This window comes from Oppia nitens, unplaced genomic scaffold (genome assembly GCF_028296485.1).
Source record: "Oppia nitens isolate AA-2021 unplaced genomic scaffold, nextdenovo-longstitch-racon4-pilon3 scaffold1_pilon_pilon_pilon, whole genome shotgun sequence".
Taxonomy (NCBI): domain Eukaryota; kingdom Metazoa; phylum Arthropoda; class Arachnida; order Sarcoptiformes; family Oppiidae; genus Oppia; species Oppia nitens.
This window is the reverse complement of record NW_026533199.1, coordinates 9848148-9871905: the sequence shown is the minus strand read 5'-3', so window position 1 is coordinate 9871905 and position 23758 is coordinate 9848148. Positions and strand designations below refer to the sequence as shown.

At 24.7% G+C, this 23758-nt stretch overlaps 1 protein-coding gene across 1 annotated transcript; it reads right to left on the bottom strand.

Moving 5' to 3' along the window:
• Positions 1 to 90: 90 nt before the first annotated feature.
• On the bottom strand, positions 91 to 1350 carry LOC128951278 (3-oxoacyl-[acyl-carrier-protein] reductase FabG-like). Its single transcript, XM_054296527.1, has 4 exons — positions 1153 to 1350; positions 603 to 878; positions 395 to 498; positions 91 to 313 (listed from the first exon to the last, which is right to left on the bottom strand). Exons 1-4 carry the CDS (start codon positions 1348 to 1350, stop codon positions 91 to 93), a joined length of 801 nt encoding a protein of 266 aa, XP_054152502.1.
• Positions 1351 to 23758: the final 22408 nt, after the last annotated feature.

The window sequence follows — 23758 nt, the reverse complement described above, 5'->3', positions numbered from 1 at the left end:
TTATAATAATATAACTATTTGGACATTTATTAAATTCTTAAATTATATATCAATTTGATTATAATTATTAATACTTTAATTTTTTTCAATTTAAACCATTCCGCCGGCATTATGAACAATACCGCCATCGATGACAAAATTGGCACCGGTAACAAACTGTGCCTGATCACTGGCCAAATAGGCCACTCCCTGTGCAATGTCCTGGGGTTGTCCCACACGTTTCATAGGTGTTCTGTCTATAGCCTGTTTAACTAATGCTTGAGCTATTGTAGGATCCAAATCATTTCCGATATCGGTTTTTACATAACCTGAACTATTTAACAAATAACAGTATATATTAATTAGTATTTATAGTTTTTGATATTGAAATTAAATAAAGTGTTTAAAAGATTACTTGATTGCATTGACTCGTATATTAGGTCCCAACTCTAATGCCAAAACACGTGTCATTATATCAATACCCGCTTTTGATATAGACATTGGCAACGAGTATTTCATCTAAGATTATATAAAATAATAAACAAAATTCATATTTCTATATATTTTATTTGACAATAATGAGTAAAATACAAAAAATATAGTAATTTTATTTGTTAACATACCGGCGCCAGTGATATGATGCCAGATATATTGATAATATTGCCATTAGTTTTCTGTAAATATGGTACTGCCAGATGACTGAGCTGAACATGTGGTCTCAAGTTAGCCGATATACCGGTGTCGTACACCTGCATAAAGTTAGGCAGTGTTATCGGTGCCATCACTGCAATGCCGGCGTTGTTGACCAACACATCCAACTGTCCGTATTTTTCTATAGTCTTTGTCAATAAATCCTGTAATTCATTGTCTTTGCAGATGTCGGCCACCACTTGTAACGGCTATTGATTATAAAATTTAAAAATATTATTTATATTTTAGCAAATAATTTATTAATCAGTAAATTATTATTTTTATGATTTTTTAAATTGATATTATTAAACTGTAATTATATACTATATATATATATAAATTTAATCAATAATAAATGAGTACTAAATTTATACTAAATAATTTTTAGATCTGAATGACTTAAACATATTTAAAATCAATTTAACATAAGTAAATAAACATAAATTTATTACTATCTTATTAAATATATAAATATATAATAACCTTTAAGTTTTTTGGTGATAATTGTTGACATTCATTGGCAACACTTTGTATTTTATCGGTATTTCTGCCAGTGATTACTACATAAGCGCCCAATTGTGCAAAAAGTTTGGCAATACCGGCACCAATACCTCCACTTGAACCGGTAGTTAACACAACTTTTCCTGTAAAATCAAAATTCATTTTTGTAGTAAAACTCATTTTGGTTAACAATTTTTTTTGTAATTATAGAATATTAACAAAAATATTAAAATATATATTAAGTTTATTAAACAGTTTTATTATAAATATTAAACTTATTTTAATAATAATTATTTTTATATAATTTGTATATTAGTGTTTATATACATTTAGTACACTTTTAGTGCACTTCAAGTGCAATTCTACTAAATGTATTGCACTTAATTTATTGCAATGGTATGCAAACAAATATAACTATAAACAAAATACAGGTGTAGTGTATAACTAACTATTACTAACTAATTATTAAAGTTAACGATATTTTAGTAATATTTTAGTTATTATATTTATATTATTTATTGTTGAGTTTGTTTTTTATTTTATGTGTGAAAATATATTTGAAAAATATTTCTTTTTGTAAATATAATTTCTTCTATATTTTTGTTGTCTAATCGACAAACTTTTTGAAACTTGACCACAAACTGCGGCCCAATTTATTTTTAATTAAAAAATAATACATATATATATAAGTAGCTAAGCCTTGAATTTAATAAAAATCTAAAATTATAAAAATATTTATATTATAAGTAATATGTTTAGTATTGAATTTTTATTTATAACATTTATTTAAAAAATTTTAATTAGGAAATAGTTAGAAAACATTTTTTATTCTATTATTATTAATTATTTAGTATACAAATTATTAAAAATGTTTTTATAACATTAAAAAAATTTTATTTTAATTAAAAATTATTACATTTAATAATAAAACAATAAATATTTTAATATAAAAATAAGTATATTTTAACTTTTATCTAATTTGTATTTTAGATAATAAGTTATTAAAGTTTATTTTTTTTAATAATGATAACTGTATATTAGCTCTAAGTTAAAATTATTGTTATAATTAGGTAACATAGATATCAAGTTTTGTTTTAATAATATACAAATATATATACTGTTTATATATAATTTTATTTTATTATTAAATTAATCCACCAGAATTATAGACTATACCACCATCGATGATCAGATCTGCACCGGTAATAAACGATGACTGATCACTGGCCAAAAATGCCACTCCCTGTGCTATCTCTAGGGGTTGTCCCATACGTTTCAATGGCGATCTAGCGATCCATAATTTTTTCAATTGTTCAGCAATTATCGGATCAATGCCTTTCATGTTATCATCAATAGGACCTGGACTATATTTATATATAATATATATATTATTATACATTAAAACATGTTTTTTAATTATGAAAAATAAATTTATATCTAATATTATTTATTTATTTATTAACCTAATTTGATTAACCCGTATATTTGGTCCCAACTCAAGTGCCAACACTTTGGTCATCATATCTATGCCAGCCTTGGCTATGGCAGTTGGTGTTGCAAATTTAAGCTAGATAAAATAATCAAATTATCATTAAAATTGTTTTATTATAATTATAAGTAATTATTGTAATTAATGTTTATAATTTTAATTAATAAATAATTATAACATACCGGTGCTTTAGATATAATGCCTGATATACTAATAATAGTGCCGTTTGTTTTTTGTAAATACGGTACCGCCAGATAACTTAGCTCAACATATGGTCTCAAATTGATAGACATAATTAAGTCATAGGATGACATAAAGTTTGTCATATTTATTGGTGTAAAAAGTCCTATCGAGGCATCGTTGACCAACACATCTAACCGACCAAACGTTTCAATTGTTTTGTTTAAAAGACCACTTAATTGATTATCTTTTGAAACATCGGCCACAACTTGTAATGGCTATTATAGTCAAAAAAAATATTTAATTAGTTATTTAGTTTATATTAAATCAATAGATATTAAAATACTTTTAGTTTTTTCGGTGACAATTGTTGACACTCATTGGATACATTTTTAATTTCAGTCACATTTCTACCGGTGACCACTACATGAGCGCCTAATTGGGCAAAATGTTTGACAATAGCGGCACCGATACCACTGCTCGAACCGGTAGTCAATACTACTTTATTAGTAAAATTATAATTTATTAAAGGATTAAATTCGCATTGTATTAAATTAATAATACAAAAAGTAAATGTAAATATAAAAACTTTCATTTTTATTAATATAAAATAATATTTTTATTAAATATTTTTTAACTAGATATTATGATAGTGAAGTAAAATTATCATTTACAATAGTGTGTTTATATACATAAACAACTATCTTTAGTGCAATTAGTGCTAATGTTTTTTAAGTATTTATATCAATATTGTCAATACTTAATAAAAAAATTGTTGATTGATGTATAAGTTATTATGAGTATTAAATTGTTTAAAAAAGTGTGCAAAAAGATAAAAACTTGATTATCTTAATTTTTAGACAAATATAATGAAAATTATATATTGTATATTTTTTAAATTTTTATTGTTAATATAAATGTATTGATTATAAAAATAAATAATTTTGTATAAATCATAACAAATTATTTTTCATACTCAAACTATTAACAGTATATACAGTTACACTGTATGTTATTAAACTATATTGTAGTACTTTTAATAATTATTAATATAAAATATATTGTAAATTATTATTTATTTTTATTAAAATACAATACAGGTATAATTATTAAAATTTTATATGATTAACAGTAATAATTTATAATATAAAATTTTATTGATATCTATCATATATCGTATATACAGTTTATTATTAACTTTATATAGATTTACTCTAAAACTTATTTACATAAATTTCTCGCAATAATAAATCATTGAAGAATCGGCACATTTTCAGTCATTATACCGGTGAATAAAATAACCTAAACTATAAATATTTAAAAATAATAGTATTTTTATTTTAATAATCACTCTCTTATAGATTGATTGTAATGACATAAAATACACAGTTTATACAATAATATTAACTTTATCTTAGGAAACATTTTAAGCCAGTGAAATACTGTACTGAAATACAGTAATATAACTTATTTTTATAATTATTATTAATACAAAATGTTAATTAATACAATTTAATTAATACAAATTAATACATTTTTTTTAATTAAAATAAACTTTACAATTTAAGAAATGTAAGATAATAATAATTATATATTTTTTAAACAATTTATATATACTAATAATAATATATATTTTTATGTTATATATAACCGACTAAAATACCAGTTGGCTTGAATTCCACATACCGCCACCATCGATGGCTAGATTGGCACCGGTAATAAATGATGCCTGGTCACTGGCCAAGAACACTACTCCCTGTGCAATGTCCAGTACTTGACCGGCACGTTTTAATGGTGATTCACTTATAAATTGTTTATTCATGGCATCAATAATAGCCGGATCAATACCAGGATGTGACATACCAGTGTTTATATAACCTGGACTACATATATAAATATAAAAATTAAATATTTAATATAAAATTATTATAATTAAGTATGATAATTACTTAATTGTGTTGACCCGTATATTGGGTCCCAACTCCAGTGCCAAAACACGGGTCATCATATCGACACCGGCTTTGGATACATCATAGGCTAATGTATTTTTATACTGTTTAATATAAAATTTATATAAAATATGTTATCGTTGTTTTTTATATCACGTTATATTATGTTTTAATATATTAACATTTTATATTTTTAAATTAACATAAAAAATTTATTAGAAAAGTTTATTATAATTATATCATTTTAAATAATCAAATAAATACTTATACAATAATTTTTAATAAGTTTAATGAATATGCTGTTTATAATATATATATATATATATATATTAATATTAATTTAATAATATAGGGAATAACATACCGGCACTGTCGACAATACACTGGATATACTGATAATTGAACCGTTTGTTTTGGTCAAATAAGGTACGGCCAAATATGACAGCTGGATAAACGGTCGCAAATTGATGGCCATTGTGCGATCAAATGTAGGCATAAAATTTTTTTTATCGGTTACCGCCGCAGATATGGATACACCGGCGTTGTTGACCAACACATCCAATCGGCCGTATGTTTCTACTGTTTCATTCAAAAGACCACTTAATTGATCATCTTTTGAAACATCGGCCACAACTTGTAATGGCTATTATAGTCAGAAAAAAATATTTAATTAATCATTTAGTTAATATTAAATTAATAGATATTAATATACTTTTAGTTTTTTCGGTGACAATTGTTGGCACTCATCGGATACATTTTTAATTTCAGTCACATTTCTACCGGTGACCACTACATGAGCGCCTAATTGGGCAAATAATTTGACAATACCGGCACCAATACCACTGCTGGAACCGGTGGTTAATATTACTTTATCGGTAAAATTATAATTTACTAATGAATTGACTTCACATTGTACTAAATTTATAGAATTTAATAGACCTATAATACAGAAAGTAGCTTTTAATGTAAAAATTTTCATTTTTTATTAATTTAAACTAAAATCTTTAAAATTATTAGTTTTTTATTATTTTTAGATATAATCTTAATATAGAAAATTAGTTGTCATTATAATGTGTTTATATACTTTTATAATAATTGTCAATAAAATTTAGTACAATTAGTGCTAATGAGTTTTCTTATCATAAATATCAATACTTAATATATAAATTGTTAATATTTTATAAGTTTATATTGATTTTGTAATAATTTCGGTATGAATTTTATTATTTGATTTATTTGATAATTCAATAAAATTTATTATTTATTAATTAATAAAACGTTGATTAGCTATTAAAACAAATATAATTAATGAGTTAATTCTTTTTAAGTTAATTCAAATTAATGTGAATTACAGTATAGGAAAAATGTCGATCTCTTAAACAGTCAAAAAAACATATATCAAATAATTTATATGATTTTTGAAAATATTATCGTTATATTTAGATGTTTTAACTAAAAGTGAATTTAAAAATTTTGAATATTAACATTTTTATATTGTGATGGACTAGTAGTTTTTTATTTATAAAATATCATTATGACAATAAAATAATATAACAAATTGTTTAATGACACATGAATTAAATAGTTGTTATCAACATTTAGTAAATTTATAAAAAATACTAAATTTGATGACAATTTTTCTCAAAATCGAGTTTTGTTTTGTTTTTTACTTAACCTCTCATTCAATTCAAAATTAATTTCATTTAATAACTTCTAAATTATATAACCGATTGACTAATAATTTACATATGATATGTACACTATAAACATAAGGTCTACTAAAGTAAATTAATGATAATTTACTTTGAAAAAATAATTTTATTCAATATCAGTATTTTTTAAATGTTGACAATTATTAAATATATTATATTGATTATTTATATTATTATTTATTGTATATAATAAACATACATTAAAAAGCAAATTGTACTTTTTTATATATATATTTTTAATAGAGATATTTTGCAAATTTTTAAATATAAATAGCATTAAAACAAAAATTATAAATGCATTTATTAATTACATATTTGATTAAATATAAATTATATTTTTGATTTTTTTTTATTAACAACAACAATAATAATATAATGTATATTAACATTTAAAATATAATTTTAGTATTAATTTACATTAATCCCCCGCAATTAAAAACAATGCCACCGTCAACGACTAAATTAGCTCCGGTAATAAACAATGCCCGATCACTGGCCAAATATGCCACAGCCTGTGCGATATCCAATGGTTTGCCCGATCGGTTCATCGGTGTCCGGGCTATCCATTGTTGACGCAATGCCTCAGCCATTGCTGGATCGACACCTTGATTGACTGTACCGGAGTCAATATAACCTGGACTATACATTTCAAATAATATTTATTGTATTTATCTGTTTTTAATTATAATAAATTTTTATTATACTTGATTGTATTGACCCGAATGTTTGGTCCCAATTCCAGTGCCAATACACGGGTCATAATATCAACGCCCGCTTTGGAGACATCATAAGCGAGTGAATACTTAGACTATTCAAAAATATTAAATATTAAAAAATATAAGTTTAGAAAATATATTTTATTTAATTAATTAAATAATCAATTAAAATACCGGTGCCATAGACATGACGCTCGATATGTTAACAATCGTGCCGTTAGTTTTCATCAAATACGGAACCGCCAAATGAGATAACTGAACAAATGGCCGCAAATTCACGGCCATTACCCTATCAAATGTAGAAATAAATTGTTTGTCTGTAACCGCTACGAATGGCGATATACCGGCACAGTTGACCAACACATCTAACTGTCCATAGGTTTCAATTGTTTTATTCAACAAATCATCCAAATCGCTGTCTTTTGACACATCGGCCACTAATTGTAACGGCTATTCAAAAATAATTATTATAACATATCATACATTTTAAATGAACTTATAATAAGTTATCTTTTAAATAATTAAAACTTACTTTTAAGCCTTTTGGTGATAATTTTTGGCACTCATTGGCCACACTCTGTATTTTAGTTGCATTACTGTCGGTAATGACTACATTAGCGCCTAATTGTGAAAACAATTTTGCAATACTGGCTCCGATACCACTACTTGAACCGGTAATCAATACAGCTTTATCAATAAAATTTAAACTATTTTTTTGTTCAGTAATTTGTAATTTATTTAAACTATAAGATGTTTGTTTTAAATTATTTAATTTACCAATCACCATTTTTCAAAAATTAATGAATATTATAAAATTATTATAAAAAATAGTAAATAAACTAAATATAATTATTTAAATTTTTTATAATATAAATTAATAATAATTATACAGTATTTTCATAAACTTTTATCAATACTAGACAAAATTACAAACTATTTATGTTTTATATAAATTATAATTTGCACTGATAATTTCAATCAAGTGCAATTTTTATTTAGTACAGTGCATTTAGTGCTATTATACTATTTCATGTAATAATAAGTAGAAACATTAAAATATGTTAAATACATATTTATTTTGGTTAAATATATTAAACCGAGTAATCCATATCTATCCAAATCATATAATAACTTTTGATAAATTTTCAAAACACATATTTTCACATTTAAAAAAAATGTTCAATAAGATTCGATATTTTTATATTAAAATATAATTCTAAAAATGTATAAAACATTGATTTTTATACAAAATTATTTAATTAGGATTTTTTAATGTTTAAGAACAACGACATAAGATTAATTCAAAATTCAAAAATGTCAATAAAAATTATATGAATTATATGATGAAATATAGATACTTTTTAAAATTAAAAATTAAAATTTGTTACTGTGGTTATTTTAAGACAAACAATGTTTAAAAATTAATTATTAATAATATACTATTAAAATATGTACAAATTTGAGTCAATTATAATTGAATTTTAAAATAATTAAATATATTTAAACATATTTTGCTGTCTCTAGTAATAAGTATAGAGTTGTATTCAATCAAACATTAGCGCCGTCTTCTACAGTCAAAACTAAAAGTATTTATAATATACAGTAAACATAACTTTCAGTTCACACAACTATTTATAAATCAGTTTATATTAAATCCAATTTGTAATGTATGTATAAAACAATCAAGGTCATATGATACTAGTATTATGTATTACAATTACAAGCATTAGAAATAATTTTTGTTAAACATGTTATTTTTTGTTAAATATATTGTTATTTTTTATTAAGTAAAGTTATATAACTGTAAAGATTTACAAATTTACAAAGTTTTCAATTTTTATAAAAATTAAATACAAATAATTAATTTTGTATCAGATATTAATTTTAAAAATTATATTATAAATTAAAAAAATTAATAAATAATTTTTTGTTTTTATATCAATAATTATAAAACTATATTTATTAATAAAAATACTGTATTGTATAAAATTTTATATTTATATCTTTTATACTAAATTATTTCGCTGCTATTCCACATACTGCCACCATCAATGACCAAATTGGCACCGGTAATAAATGATGCCTGGTCACTGGCCAAAAACACTACTGCCTGTGCAATATCCAGTGCTCGACCGGCCCTTTTCAATGGTGTTTGTCGGATAAATTGTTTATTCATTGACTCAATAATAGCCGGATCCATACCGGGATGTATGATACCAGTGTTTATATAACCAGGACTATATAATTAATATACAATATATATATATATCAATATTTATTTATTAATATTCATATAATTAATTATAACAATTGAATAGAAATTGTTAGTATAATACTTACTTAACAGCATTGACCCGTATATTGGGTCCCAACTCCAGTGCCAACACACGTGTCATCATATCGACACCGGCTTTGGATACATCATAGGCTAATGTATTTTTAAACTGTTTATATAAAATATTGTTTACTATATTATATCATTTTATTGTATAATTTTGTTTTGTTAAGCAATCTAATTTTTAATATTTTTATTATTATTATTATACCACATTGATTAAATTAAAAATATTTTTTTAAATAACTATTTTCTATATATATTATTTTAAAATATCTTTACTTTATATATATATTTATATATTTAGATATCTAAATATATTTATAAAATTTAACTATTTTTAAAGATACTTTAACGAAATATAAGTGTTATCAAATAACATACCGGCACCATCGATAAGACACTGGATGTACTGATAATTGTGCCGTTAGTTTTAGCCAAATACGGTACCGCCAGATGCGACAATTGGACAGATGGTCTTAAATTGATGGCCATTGTGCGATCAAATATTGACATAAAATTTTTATCAGTTATCGCCGCAAATGCCGATATACCGGCATTGTTGACCAATACATCCAATTTTCCGTAAGCATCGATAGTTTTCATCAGTAAGTCATTGATTTCGTTATCTTTTGTTAGGTCTGCCTTAATCTCTAATGGCTTTTAATATTAAAAATAATAATAATAATGATATTTATAAGAATTTTTTTACTTTATCTATTTTGTTCAAACCTTTAACTTTTTTGGTGATAATTTTTGGCATTCATTGGCCACTCTAGAGATTTCAGTTGCATTTCTACTGGTTATCACTACATTGGCCCCCAATTGACAAAATTGTTTGGCAATTTGGGCACCGATACCACTGCTCGAGCCGGTAATCAATACAACTTTACCGGAAAAATCATATGATTTTTGCGGATTAAACTGAGATTTATTTGTTTGTCGTATACGACGTCCACTCAATCGTTGACCGATTAATGGATTGACAATTACAGCCAAAATTAAGATCAATAAAAATAGTGAAAATTTCATATTTATAATAACTAGTAATATTAATATCACTTAAATAATTTTTAATATATTTATAATAAGTTTAAAATTGATCTAAAATTTAGATATCTTATCAATTTAAATAAGTTTGAAATAAATACTTTAAAAATTGTCTAACTAGTTTTATAGTACATAAAATATACTAGTGCAAATAGTGCAGTTAGTCATTATATTTATATAATAAACATTAAATAATATTAATAACATACAAAATAAAAATTGTACAATTGTATAGTAGAATATTTATTTTATTAATCTATATTTTAAAAAAAATTATTGTTTATTTTTTAAAAATTACTACAAGTATTTATTTTATACTAATTTCAAATTAGTAATTTGTAAGTACAATGTACTGTACTTTTACTTTGTACAATATAGTGTAACGTACTTTTTAGTATAGTACAATAGTATAAAGTGTACTTGTTTAAGATAACAAATTATATTTTAAATATAACATTTATTATTTATTATTAAAAAAAATACATATAATCATAATTATATAATTTATAATTAATTAAATTATAATAATATATTAATAATAAATCAAATATTAAATGAGCACATGTAGCTATAGTTTTTATATTATTTTGGATTACAATAACCCACTTTAGTACTGTCTGGTTGTATACAAAACTTTGAGCAACAATTACCATCATTACTCAAACTACGATTACAATCGCTGCCATTTGGTATACAATATATATTAATAAAGTATATAAAATATAAATATATGTAAATATGTAAAAGTTATTATTAGAAAAAGTTTAATGTTAAAGTTTTAAATATTATTATTATTTCAAAAAGAAAATTAAATACAATTATATTTATAATGTATTTACATGTTATATACCGTATAATGTATGTATATATAAACATTACTAATATTTTAATAGATAACTGTTATATACCTTGATCAGTGATAATTAATTGTATAATAGACAACATGGAAACTAATAAAAATAGTAATGAAAGTTGATTTTTCCCTATTATTATTTCTACTTATAATGTAAGTATTAGATTCAATTTTACAATAAAATAATACCAATTTAATTATTTAATAGTATTAATATTTATTCTTTAAATAGTGTATATTCTGACAAGTAATTACTTAATAAAAATTATGTTAAAAACATTAATAATGTTTTTGTTAATTAGCAATATTATTTTAGTAATTACATATTATTGTTAGCTTGAAATTTGTAAAATAAATAAACATATTAGAAATTGTATGATTAGCAAATCACATAAAGTAAATCATTAAGCAATAAATTTAAATTTAAATATGATAGTTAGAATTTTAAATTACAAAATAATTTTTATTATACATTGTATATATACTGTATAATATTAACAAACACACAATAAACTTTAAATATTTATTATAGCTGAATAATATTTAGACTTATAAATAAATATTTATTTAAAATGAGAGCATTAAAAAATTATTTTTTTTAATTCTTAAATACTAATAGATATAAAAAATAATATTTTTGATTTAATAACAATTATTTGAACTAACAAACTAACAAAGTTTACTTAATACAATAATATATATATATATCAATATATATATTCAATACATGTAATTGAAATATTTATTTACAGTTTAATAAACATATTACAGCATAACATATATTTTGCCGATATATGTGTTATACAAGCGCTGCGCTGAACTCGGGTTAGCGGCTTCTGAAGGCTGCACCGGCCGTCCAACTGGTCATTAAGGTAGAGCACTCGCCAATCGCGTCCAGTTGTTGAAACCAATGATCGGCCGATTTGGCCGATATAGTCGGTGGTAGCGTTTCGTGCGCCACCCACTCACCAGCACCAGTATAGTTGTATGAATTGTTTATTAAAGCACAATTAAATTGTATAATAATATAAACTTTATTGTTGATTATTAATATTAGTTAACAAATGTAAAACACTAAGTAGAATACATGTTGAGTAAAAACTAAGAGAATCCTCAGTCTAAGAGACTGGGCACAGGGAACTCATATATAAACTAAGTATACATAACCCAAGTGTCAGAGTAAAACTAAGTGACACATAAAACCAAGAGACAGAGTAGGGTTCGGTTGACTCTTATATAAACCTTTAGAGGGGTGTGGTATGGCCATCATGGGCTGTCCTGTACTAACCAATTATATAATATAAACTACAAAACTATAATATATATGCAATATATATTATTATGTTTTATCCCCCCACAGTTAAATAAAAGCCAACCGTTACAATAAAAATATAAAATTTTAAAACAATCATAATAATATGAAAATTGAGTATATATAATTAACATTAATTTTTTTACAATCAATGTAATTAATTCCACTATTATTAATAGGGGAAAACCTTTAATTACAATTATAAACTTATAATTTAGGTGAAAAACCTATTACATAAATTGGGTGAAGTGGGCACACTATGTCCACACAAAAACTAACATTTTATCAAATTTGGCCAATTTGGTCAAATCGATCAATTTGGTCAATTTTGTATGACAATCACTTAATATAAAATTTGTATATTAAATGCCAATTTAGTCCATAAATTAAAAATTTAAAAATAAAATTATTATAAATATTAAATTACATAATTATAATGTATATACTAATTTTAATTAGTACGAAAAAACAATTTTTTGATTTATAGTTATCATTAGTTATATATTTTTAGTTTATTATATATTGATATATAGTTGTAAATTAACAAATAGATGAATAACGTTATACCAAACTTATGATGCACTCGATTACTTGTAGTAAGTCTGTGATTAACCAAATGATTTATAACGGTATGGTCAACACAATGGCTAACAACTTAATGGCTGAATATGTGGCCAATGAAGATAATAATGATTCGATGCATATCTTGTCAGTGATATAAGTCTTGATAATAATAAATGGTATGTCGAAAATTATTCATACGAAAGATCAATTTTGTAGATATTGACGCCAACCGTAACATTGAGGCTAATAATAGTCTCAATTATACCAACAATTACTTCTTCAAAAAAAATGTTACTAACGTCGAGTAGATGATTATTATGCTTTTTTAATGATTAAATACTCAATATTTATAATTAAAATAGAAATTATAAAATATAAATATAATTTTATTTAAAGGGCCACTCTAGACAATTTGGCCGATTCGTCAATAATGATAAAATAAATAACATTTGAATTAAACTTTTATAAAATTAATTTTATAAACGATTTCATAATTAATGTATATATTTAAAAGATTAATTATTAGTATAATTAACATAAACATAAAATTACTTAAATAGATTAATATATGTTTAAAAATTACTTAAAATCTTTATAATTATCAAAATTATTACTAAAATGATAGAAATAATAATTATTACATAATATAATATTAGAATTAATAACTACTTTATTTAAAATATTTATTTTTGTGTAGTTATATTTATTTATATATGATTTTAGTATTTTTTATAATTACTTTGTGGTTCTTAAATATATTTAATATTATTGTTAACTAAGTATTATTATGTGAATTATTTTTGCTTAATTTAATAAATGAAAATTTATATCAATTTATTATTTTATTTTATTTTACTTAATATAATATCCGATAATAAGTTTAAAAAATTGTTGGGTAATTAATTTTTTTAATGTTTTAACTTTTAATTAATAATAATTAATTAAGAATATTTAATTTTTATTATAGAATACTGTTTTATATATACAGGCTGGCACAACATGTATTATCTTTTTAAAAATAGCGCTATTTCTATATTTTAAATTAATGTAAAATTTTTTTACGGTAGATGGGGTGAGGGGTAGTTGGCTTTTTGTTTGTTATTGTTTTTAAAAATATCTGAGTCTCAAAATGGCGTCGGCACGCACCACATATTCAACTGAACAAAGAGTCGATATTGTCCGTATCTTTTACTCGAAAGTTTGCAGTTATGAGGCAACCGTCAAAGCATTTAAGTACAAATATGGCAAACATTTAACAATCACCGGAAGAACTGTGAAATGGTAAGTTATAGTCATTTTAAAATAAACATTTTTTTGGGATTTTTATTATCAAATTTTAACTAAAACACTTTATGTTAATTTTCAGTATTATCGATAAATTTGAGAGAACTGGTAGTGTTCTTGACGATTTGACGTATACCACAACAAGAGAGTCACCAGTGGTTACAGAGGACAACATTGAACGCGTCAAACAATTATACGAAAATCAGCCGACAACATCACAACGGCGGGCATCACAAGTATTGGGTATATCCAGATCAAGTTTGCAGAGAATTATGAAGAATCACTTGGATCTGTTCCCATATAAAATTCAAATTACTCATCAATTAAGAGAAGTCAACTTAAGTCAACGATTGGATTTCGCAAATCAAGTGACAGCATTAATTGACTTACGTGAATTTGATGTCAATACTGTACATTTCTCAGATGAATGTCATTTTTGGTTGTCTGGCTATGTCAACAAACAAAACATGCGCCACTGGGGTACTGAGAACCCCCATTTGACGATCGCTCGTCCACTTCATCCACAACGTGACACCGTGTGGTGTGCTATCAGTGCAAAAGAAATTATTGGTCCAATATTTTTAAGACAAAATGTGACATCAGAGATATACAAGACACAAATTATACAACAGTTCATTGGATCTGCTAAAGATAAAGATTTGGTTGACGGATATTGGTTCCAACAAGATGGTGCAAGACCACACCGAACGCAAGATGTTTTTGACATACTTAAAGAGTGTTTTGGTAACCGAATTATCGGCCTGGATGCGCCCAAGAAGACTGGTGGTGGTATTGAATGGCCACCGTATTCACCCGATCTCAACCCATGTGATTATTTTTTATGGGGTTATCTCAAGGATAGGGTTTATGTTTCTAACCCTCAATCTATTGAACAACTCACACAAGTTATTGAAAGTGAGATACAGGCCATACCGCAGGACATGTTAGTGCGGGTGGCATCAAATTTCGACACCGACTTCGCCATTTAATTGCTATTAATGGCGGCCATTTTGAAAACTTAATCCATTAAAATATGTAACGCCAATTATCATACTTTATAATATTTTTTGTTTGAATAAAATATAATTAGTAGTTTTTGAGTTATCGTTATTTTAAAAAGATAATACATGATGAGCCAGGCTGTATTTATTCTAAGTAAATATTATTCAATATTTACTCTAATTCAAAATTAAATCGACTATTTATGTTAGGGCTATTTACGACAATTTGATCAAATTGGCCGATCTGATAAAATTGACCCAAATGTCCATTAAACATAAACTATCTTGTAAAACTTTAAATTAAAATTGCCTTTTTGTATTTTTCTTATACAATCATTTACATTTATTCAAACTTTCTTTTATTTTATTTGATTAGCCGAACACAATTGCGCATATTTAGATTTATATTTTTATTTATTTATTATTGATTAATCATTTTTAACATTCATTCAATCATATACATATAATTTTTATTTTAAATTATATCTTAGCTAATCTATTATTCTTTATTTTAACATATTATTTTATCATTTTAACATTATTTTCACTTTATTTTGCATGCAATTATTTTATTTCCTATATTGTGCAGACTATAACGCTAAATGTCTCACAAATAGTATTAGGCAATACTCATATTTTTATCATTCAACATTTCTAAAATTGTTTATTAAACAACAGTACCTATAAAATTAAATTACTTTTTAAAAATATTATCATTTTAATTTTCTTTCTTATTTAAATTTGTGGTTTTTTTACATTTTATAAATTACCTGTTTTTATATTTAGTTTTAACTTTTTATAACAGATTTGGCCGTTTTGGCCAATTTGGCAAAACATTCACATTTTAATAAAATAGAAGTACAAATAAGTTTGTTTAATATTTAAATAATTAAATATTGTTTACAAATTTAATATAAATGTCAATTAGAATACTTTAAAAAGTGAGATATCAGAATTTTTTTTTATAATTATAAGTGATTAAGTATTATATATAATTTTAGTTATATTATTTAATTAGCCTCAAAACTTTAGTTTGTCTTTAATAGTGATAATAACGACGGCATTAGTGATGACTGAAGTATCACTAGTTAATTGGATTTTTATTGCTGTAATTACAATTACTTTTAGTGATAATAAAGCTTATCACTAATTCACATAATTTTAATATCTCTGATTCTGTATCAGTTTTGGCAGCATTGGCCTGTTTGGCAATATTGGTCAAATCAGTTGACTTATAGATAACTGCCGTTTGAGGATTACCGTTATACAGTTTTTCCTTACAATTACTTTCATTACTCTGTTTTGTAAAATATTTGTACCCCATTTCTGTAATAACTTTTATGTGATCTGGTAATCTAAGCTTTCTTATATCATTAGTGCAGTTATTGCTTTTACTGATATAAATATAGTCATCAATATGACTGTTACCATCAATTGGTTGGGGTGTAATTGATCCTACAGTAATTATGGATCTAAATTCAATTTTGGGTTTAGACTGTTCTGTACTATTGGTAACATTTGTAACATTATTTAAATTTTTGTTTAAAGTAAATAAATTTGTTCTCATAGAAATATTTTGGCAATTATTATTATTGCTTTCAATTTGTGGGCTAGATTGACTGCTTTGGCCATTTTGCCCTATTTGGGAATTGACATAATTACCCAAATTTTGGTCATTAATTTGAAATAATGGCTTATTTTGTTCAGTTTTGAGAGATTTATTGATATTAGTGTTGTTTTCTGTTGTGAAAACATCTGTTACTGTGTTCTCATTATAATTTTGTCTTTCAGTATTAGCTATAGGATTGGTTTCACTTCTAGTGAGTGACTGTGATGTATAACGAGAGCAAGCTTTTCGTAGCATTTTTATTGCTATTGAATAGTTATACAGTAATTTTTTGAAGCAGTTATTTTGAATTTTATTGCTTTTTTAACATTTAACTTTACTATATTATAAGAAGGATATGTGTTAATGTGTGTGAAAATTACAAAATAATTGCAGTTTGAAAGCAAAAAACCCATTAAATTTTAGAAGCATTTGAATTTTTTAGCAAATAAAAGAATTTTCGTATTTTAGACAATAAAACATATGCTGTATTTTAAACTATTTAAAAAAAATTTTTTTTCTAATTATCGAGATTTTTAAGATTATAGGACTTTTAAAACACTAATACTAACACTTATATATAAAATAGCATTTTTTCGCAATTAATAGTAAACATATAAAAAATAGGGATCAGTTGATACATAATTTCTTTAATAAAATAATTAATAAAAGATAAATTAATAATGTATACCAGTCCATGATGTATAGTATTACGAGAGTACTTTTAAAATCGATACCACTGCGATCTCCACCAAATACAGCATAACATATATTTTTAATCGATATATGTGTTATACAAGCGCTGCGCTGAACTCGGGTTAGCGGCTTCTGAAGGCTGCACCGGCCGTCCAACTGGTCATTAAGGTAGAGCACTCGCCAATCGCGTCCAGTTGTTGAAACCAATGATCGGCCGATTTGGCCGATATAGTCGGTGGTAGCGTTTTGTGCGCCACCCACTCACCAGCACCAGTATAGTTGTATGAATTGTTTATTAAAGCACAATTAAATTGTATAATAATATAAACTTTATTGTTGATTATTAATATTAGTTAACAAATGTAAAACACTAAGTAGAATACATGTTGAGTAAAAACTAAGAGAATCCTCAGTCTAAGAGACTGGGCACAGGGAACTCATATATAAACTAAGTATACATAACCCAAGTGTCAGAGTAAAACTAAGTGACACATAAAACCAAGAGACAGAGTAGGGTTCGGTTGACTCTTATATAAACCTTTAGAGGGGTGTGGTATGGCCATCATGGGCTGTCCTGTACTAACCAATTATATAATATAAACTACAAAACTATAATATATATGCAATATATATTATTATGTTTTATCCCCCCACAGTTAAATAAAAGCCAACCGTTACAATAAAAATATAAAATTTTAAAACAATCATAATAATATGAAAATTGAGTATATATAATTAACATTAATTTTTTTACAATCAATGTAATTAATTCCACTATTATTAATAGGGGAAAACCTTTAATTACAATTATAAACTTATAATTTAGGTGAAAAACCTATTACATAAATTGGGTGAAGTGGGCACACTATGTCCACACAAAAACTAACATTTTATCAAATTTGGCCAATTTGGTCAAATCGATCAATTTGGTCAATTTTGTATGACAATCACTTAATATAAAATTTGTATATTAAATGCCAATTTAGTCCATAAATTAAAAATTTAAAAATAAAATTATTATAAATATTAAATTACATAATTATAATGTATATACTAATTTTAATTAGTACGAAAAAACAATTTTTTGATTTATAGTTATCATTAGTTATATATTTTTAGTTTATTATATATTGATATATAGTTGTAAATTAACAAATAGATGAATAACGTTATACCAAACTTATGATGCACTCGATTACTTGTAGTAAGTCTGTGATTAACCAAATGATTTATAACGGTATGGTCAACACAATGGCTAACAACTTAATGGCTGAATATGTGGCCAATGAAGATAATAATGATTCGATGCATATCTTGTCAGTGATATAAGTCTTGATAATAATAAATGGTATGTCGAAAATTATTCATACGAAAGATCAATTTTGTAGATATTGACGCCAACCGTAACATTGAGGCTAATAATAGTCTCAATTATACCAACAATTACTTCTTCAAAAAAAATGTTACTAACGTCGAGTAGATGATTATTATGCTTTTTTAATGATTAAATACTCAATATTTATAATTAAAATAGAAATTATAAAATATAAATATAATTTTATTTAAAGGGCCACTCTAGACAATTTGGCCGATTCGTCAATAATGATAAAATAAATAACATTTGAATTAAACTTTTATAAAATTAATTTTATAAACGATTTCATAATTAATGTATATATTTAAAAGATTAATTATTAGTATAATTAACATAAACATAAAATTACTTAAATAGATTAATATATGTTTAAAAATTACTTAAAATCTTTATAATTATCAAAATTATTACTAAAATGATAGAAATAATAATTATTACATAATATAATATTAGAATTAATAACTACTTTATTTAAAATATTTATTTTTGTGTAGTTATATTTATTTATATATGATTTTAGTATTTTTTATAATTACTTTGTGGTTCTTAAATATATTTAATATTATTGTTAACTAAGTATTATTATGTGAATTATTTTTGCTTAATTTAATAAATGAAAATTTATATCAATTTATTATTTTATTTTATTTTACTTAATATAATATCCGATAATAAGTTTAAAAAATTGTTGGGTAATTAATTTTTTTAATGTTTTAACTTTTAATTAATAATAATTAATTAAGAATATTTAATTTTTATTATAGAATACTGTTTTATATATACAGGCTGGCACAACATGTATTATCTTTTTAAAAATAGCGCTATTTCTATATTTTAAATTAATGTAAAATTTTTTTACGGTAGATGGGGTGAGGGGTAGTTGGCTTTTTGTTTGTTATTGTTTTTAAAAATATCTGAGTCTCAAAATGGCGTCGGCACGCACCACATATTCAACTGAACAAAGAGTCGATATTGTCCGTATCTTTTACTCGAAAGTTTGCAGTTATGAGGCAACCGTCAAAGCATTTAAGTACAAATATGGCAAACATTTAACAATCACCGGAAGAACTGTGAAATGGTAAGTTATAGTCATTTTAAAATAAACATTTTTTTGGGATTTTTATTATCAAATTTTAACTAAAACACTTTATGTTAATTTTCAGTATTATCGATAAATTTGAGAGAACTGGTAGTGTTCTTGACGATTTGACGTATACCACAACAAGAGAGTCACCAGTGGTTACAGAGGACAACATTGAACGCGTCAAACAATTATACGAAAATCAGCCGACAACATCACAACGGCGGGCATCACAAGTATTGGGTATATCCAGATCAAGTTTGCAGAGAATTATGAAGAATCACTTGGATCTGTTCCCATATAAAATTCAAATTACTCATCAATTAAGAGAAGTCAACTTAAGTCAACGATTGGATTTCGCAAATCAAGTGACAGCATTAATTGACTTACGTGAATTTGATGTCAATACTGTACATTTCTCAGATGAATGTCATTTTTGGTTGTCTGGCTATGTCAACAAACAAAACATGCGCCACTGGGGTACTGAGAACCCCCATTTGACGATCGCTCGTCCACTTCATCCACAACGTGACACCGTGTGGTGTGCTATCAGTGCAAAAGAAATTATTGGTCCAATATTTTTAAGACAAAATGTGACATCAGAGATATACAAGACACAAATTATACAACAGTTCATTGGATCTGCTAAAGATAAAGATTTGGTTGACGGATATTGGTTCCAACAAGATGGTGCAAGACCACACCGAACGCAAGATGTTTTTGACATACTTAAAGAGTGTTTTGGTAACCGAATTATCGGCCTGGATGCGCCCAAGAAGACTGGTGGTGGTATTGAATGGCCACCGTATTCACCCGATCTCAACCCATGTGATTATTTTTTATGGGGTTATCTCAAGGATAGGGTTTATGTTTCTAACCCTCAATCTATTGAACAACTCACACAAGTTATTGAAAGTGAGATACAGGCCATACCGCAGGACATGTTAGTGCGGGTGGCATCAAATTTCGACACCCGACTTCGCCATTTAATTGCTATTAATGGCGGCCATTTTGAAAACTTAATCCATTAAAATATGTAACGCCAATTATCATACTTTATAATATTTTTTGTTTGAATAAAATATAATTAGTAGTTTTTGAGTTATCGTTATTTTAAAAAGATAATACATGATGAGCCAGGCTGTATTTATTCTAAGTAAATATTATTCAATATTTACTCTAATTCAAAATTAAATCGACTATTTATGTTAGGGCTATTTACGACAATTTGATCAAATTGGCCGATCTGATAAAATTGACCCAAATGTCCATTAAACATAAACTATCTTGTAAAACTTTAAATTAAAATTGCCTTTTTGTATTTTTCTTATACAATCATTTACATTTATTCAAACTTTCTTTTATTTTATTTGATTAGCCGAACACAATTGCGCATATTTAGATTTATATTTTTATTTATTTATTATTGATTAATCATTTTTAACATTCATTCAATCATATACATATAATTTTTATTTTAAATTATATCTTAGCTAATCTATTATTCTTTATTTTAACATATTATTTTATCATTTTAACATTATTTTCACTTTATTTTGCATGCAATTATTTTATTTCCTATATTGTGCAGACTATAACGCTAAATGTCTCACAAATAGTATTAGGCAATACTCATATTTTTATCATTCAACATTTCTAAAATTGTTTATTAAACAACAGTACCTATAAAATTAAATTACTTTTTAAAAATATTATCATTTTAATTTTCTTTCTTATTTAAATTTGTGGTTTTTTTACATTTTATAAATTACCTGTTTTTATATTTAGTTTTAACTTTTTATAACAGATTTGGCCGTTTTGGCCAATTTGGCAAAACATTCACATTTTAATAAAATAGAAGTACAAATAAGTTTGTTTAATATTTAAATAATTAAATATTGTTTACAAATTTAATATAAATGTCAATTAGAATACTTTAAAAAGTGAGATATCAGAATTTTTTTTATAATTATAAGTGATTAAGTATTATATATAATTTTAGTTATATTATTTAATTAGCCTCAAAACTTTAGTTTGTCTTTAATAGTGATAATAACGACGGCATTAGTGATGACTGAAGTATCACTAGTTAATTGGATTTTTATTGCTGTAATTACAATTACTTTTAGTGATAATAAAGCTTATCACTAATTCACATAATTTTAATATCTCTGATTCTGTATCAGTTTTGGCAGCATTGGCCTGTTTGGCAATATTGGTCAAATCAGTTGACTTATAGATAACTGCCGTTTGAGGATTACCGTTATACAGTTTTTCCTTACAATTACTTTCATTACTCTGTTTTGTAAAATATTTGTACCCCATTTCTGTAATAACTTTTATGTGATCTGGTAATCTAAGCTTTCTTATATCATTAGTGCAGTTATTGCTTTTACTGATATAAATATAGTCATCAATATGACTGTTACCATCAATTGGTTGGGGTGTAATTGATCCTACAGTAATTATGGATCTAAATTCAATTTTGGGTTTAGACTGTTCTGTACTATTGGTAACATTTGTAACATTATTTAAATTTTTGTTTAAAGTAAATAAATTTGTTCTCATAGAAATATTTTGGCAATTATTATTATTGCTTTCAATTTGTGGGCTAGATTGACTGCTTTGGCCATTTTGCCCTATTTGGGAATTGACATAATTACCCAAATTTTGGTCATTAATTTGAAATAATGGCTTATTTTGTTCAGTTTTGAGAGATTTATTGATATTAGTGTTGTTTTCTGTTGTGAAAACATCTGTTACTGTGTTCTCATTATAATTTTGTCTTTCAGTATTAGCTATAGGATTGGTTTCACTTCTAGTGAGTGACTGTGATGTATAACGAGAGCAAGCTTTTCGTAGCATTTTTATTGCTATTGAATAGTTATACAGTAATTTTTTGAAGCAGTTATTTTGAATTTTATTGCTTTTTTAACATTTAACTTTACTATATTATAAGAAGGATATGTGTTAATGTGTGTGAAAATTACAAAATAATTGCAGTTTGAAAGCAAAAAACCCATTAAATTTTAGAAGCATTTGAATTTTTTAGCAAATAAAAGAATTTTCGTATTTTAGACAATAAAACATATGCTGTATTTTAAACTATTTAAAAAAAATTTTTTTTCTAATTATCGAGATTTTTAAGATTATAGGACTTTTAAAACACTAATACTAACACTTATATATAAAATAGCATTTTTTCGCAATTAATAGTAAACATATAAAAAATAGGGATCAGTTGATACATAATTTCTTTAATAAAATAATTAATAAAAGATAAATTAATAATGTATACCAGTCCATGATGTATAGTATTACGAGAGTACTTTTAAAATCGATACCACTGCGATCTCCACCAAATACAGCATAACATATATTTTTA

Coding starts and splice junctions, on each gene's coding strand:
- LOC128951278 (XM_054296527.1), bottom strand. CDS start 1,350: ATGAGTTTTACTACAAAAATGAATTTTGATTTTACAGGAAAAGTTGTG. Junction 499..602: donor GCATCATATCACTGGCGCCG/GTATGTTAACAA, acceptor ATATAATCTTAG/ATGAAATACTCGTTGCCAAT. Junction 314..394: donor ATACGAGTCAATGCAATCAA/GTAATCTTTTAA, acceptor TTTGTTAAATAG/TTCAGGTTATGTAAAAACCG.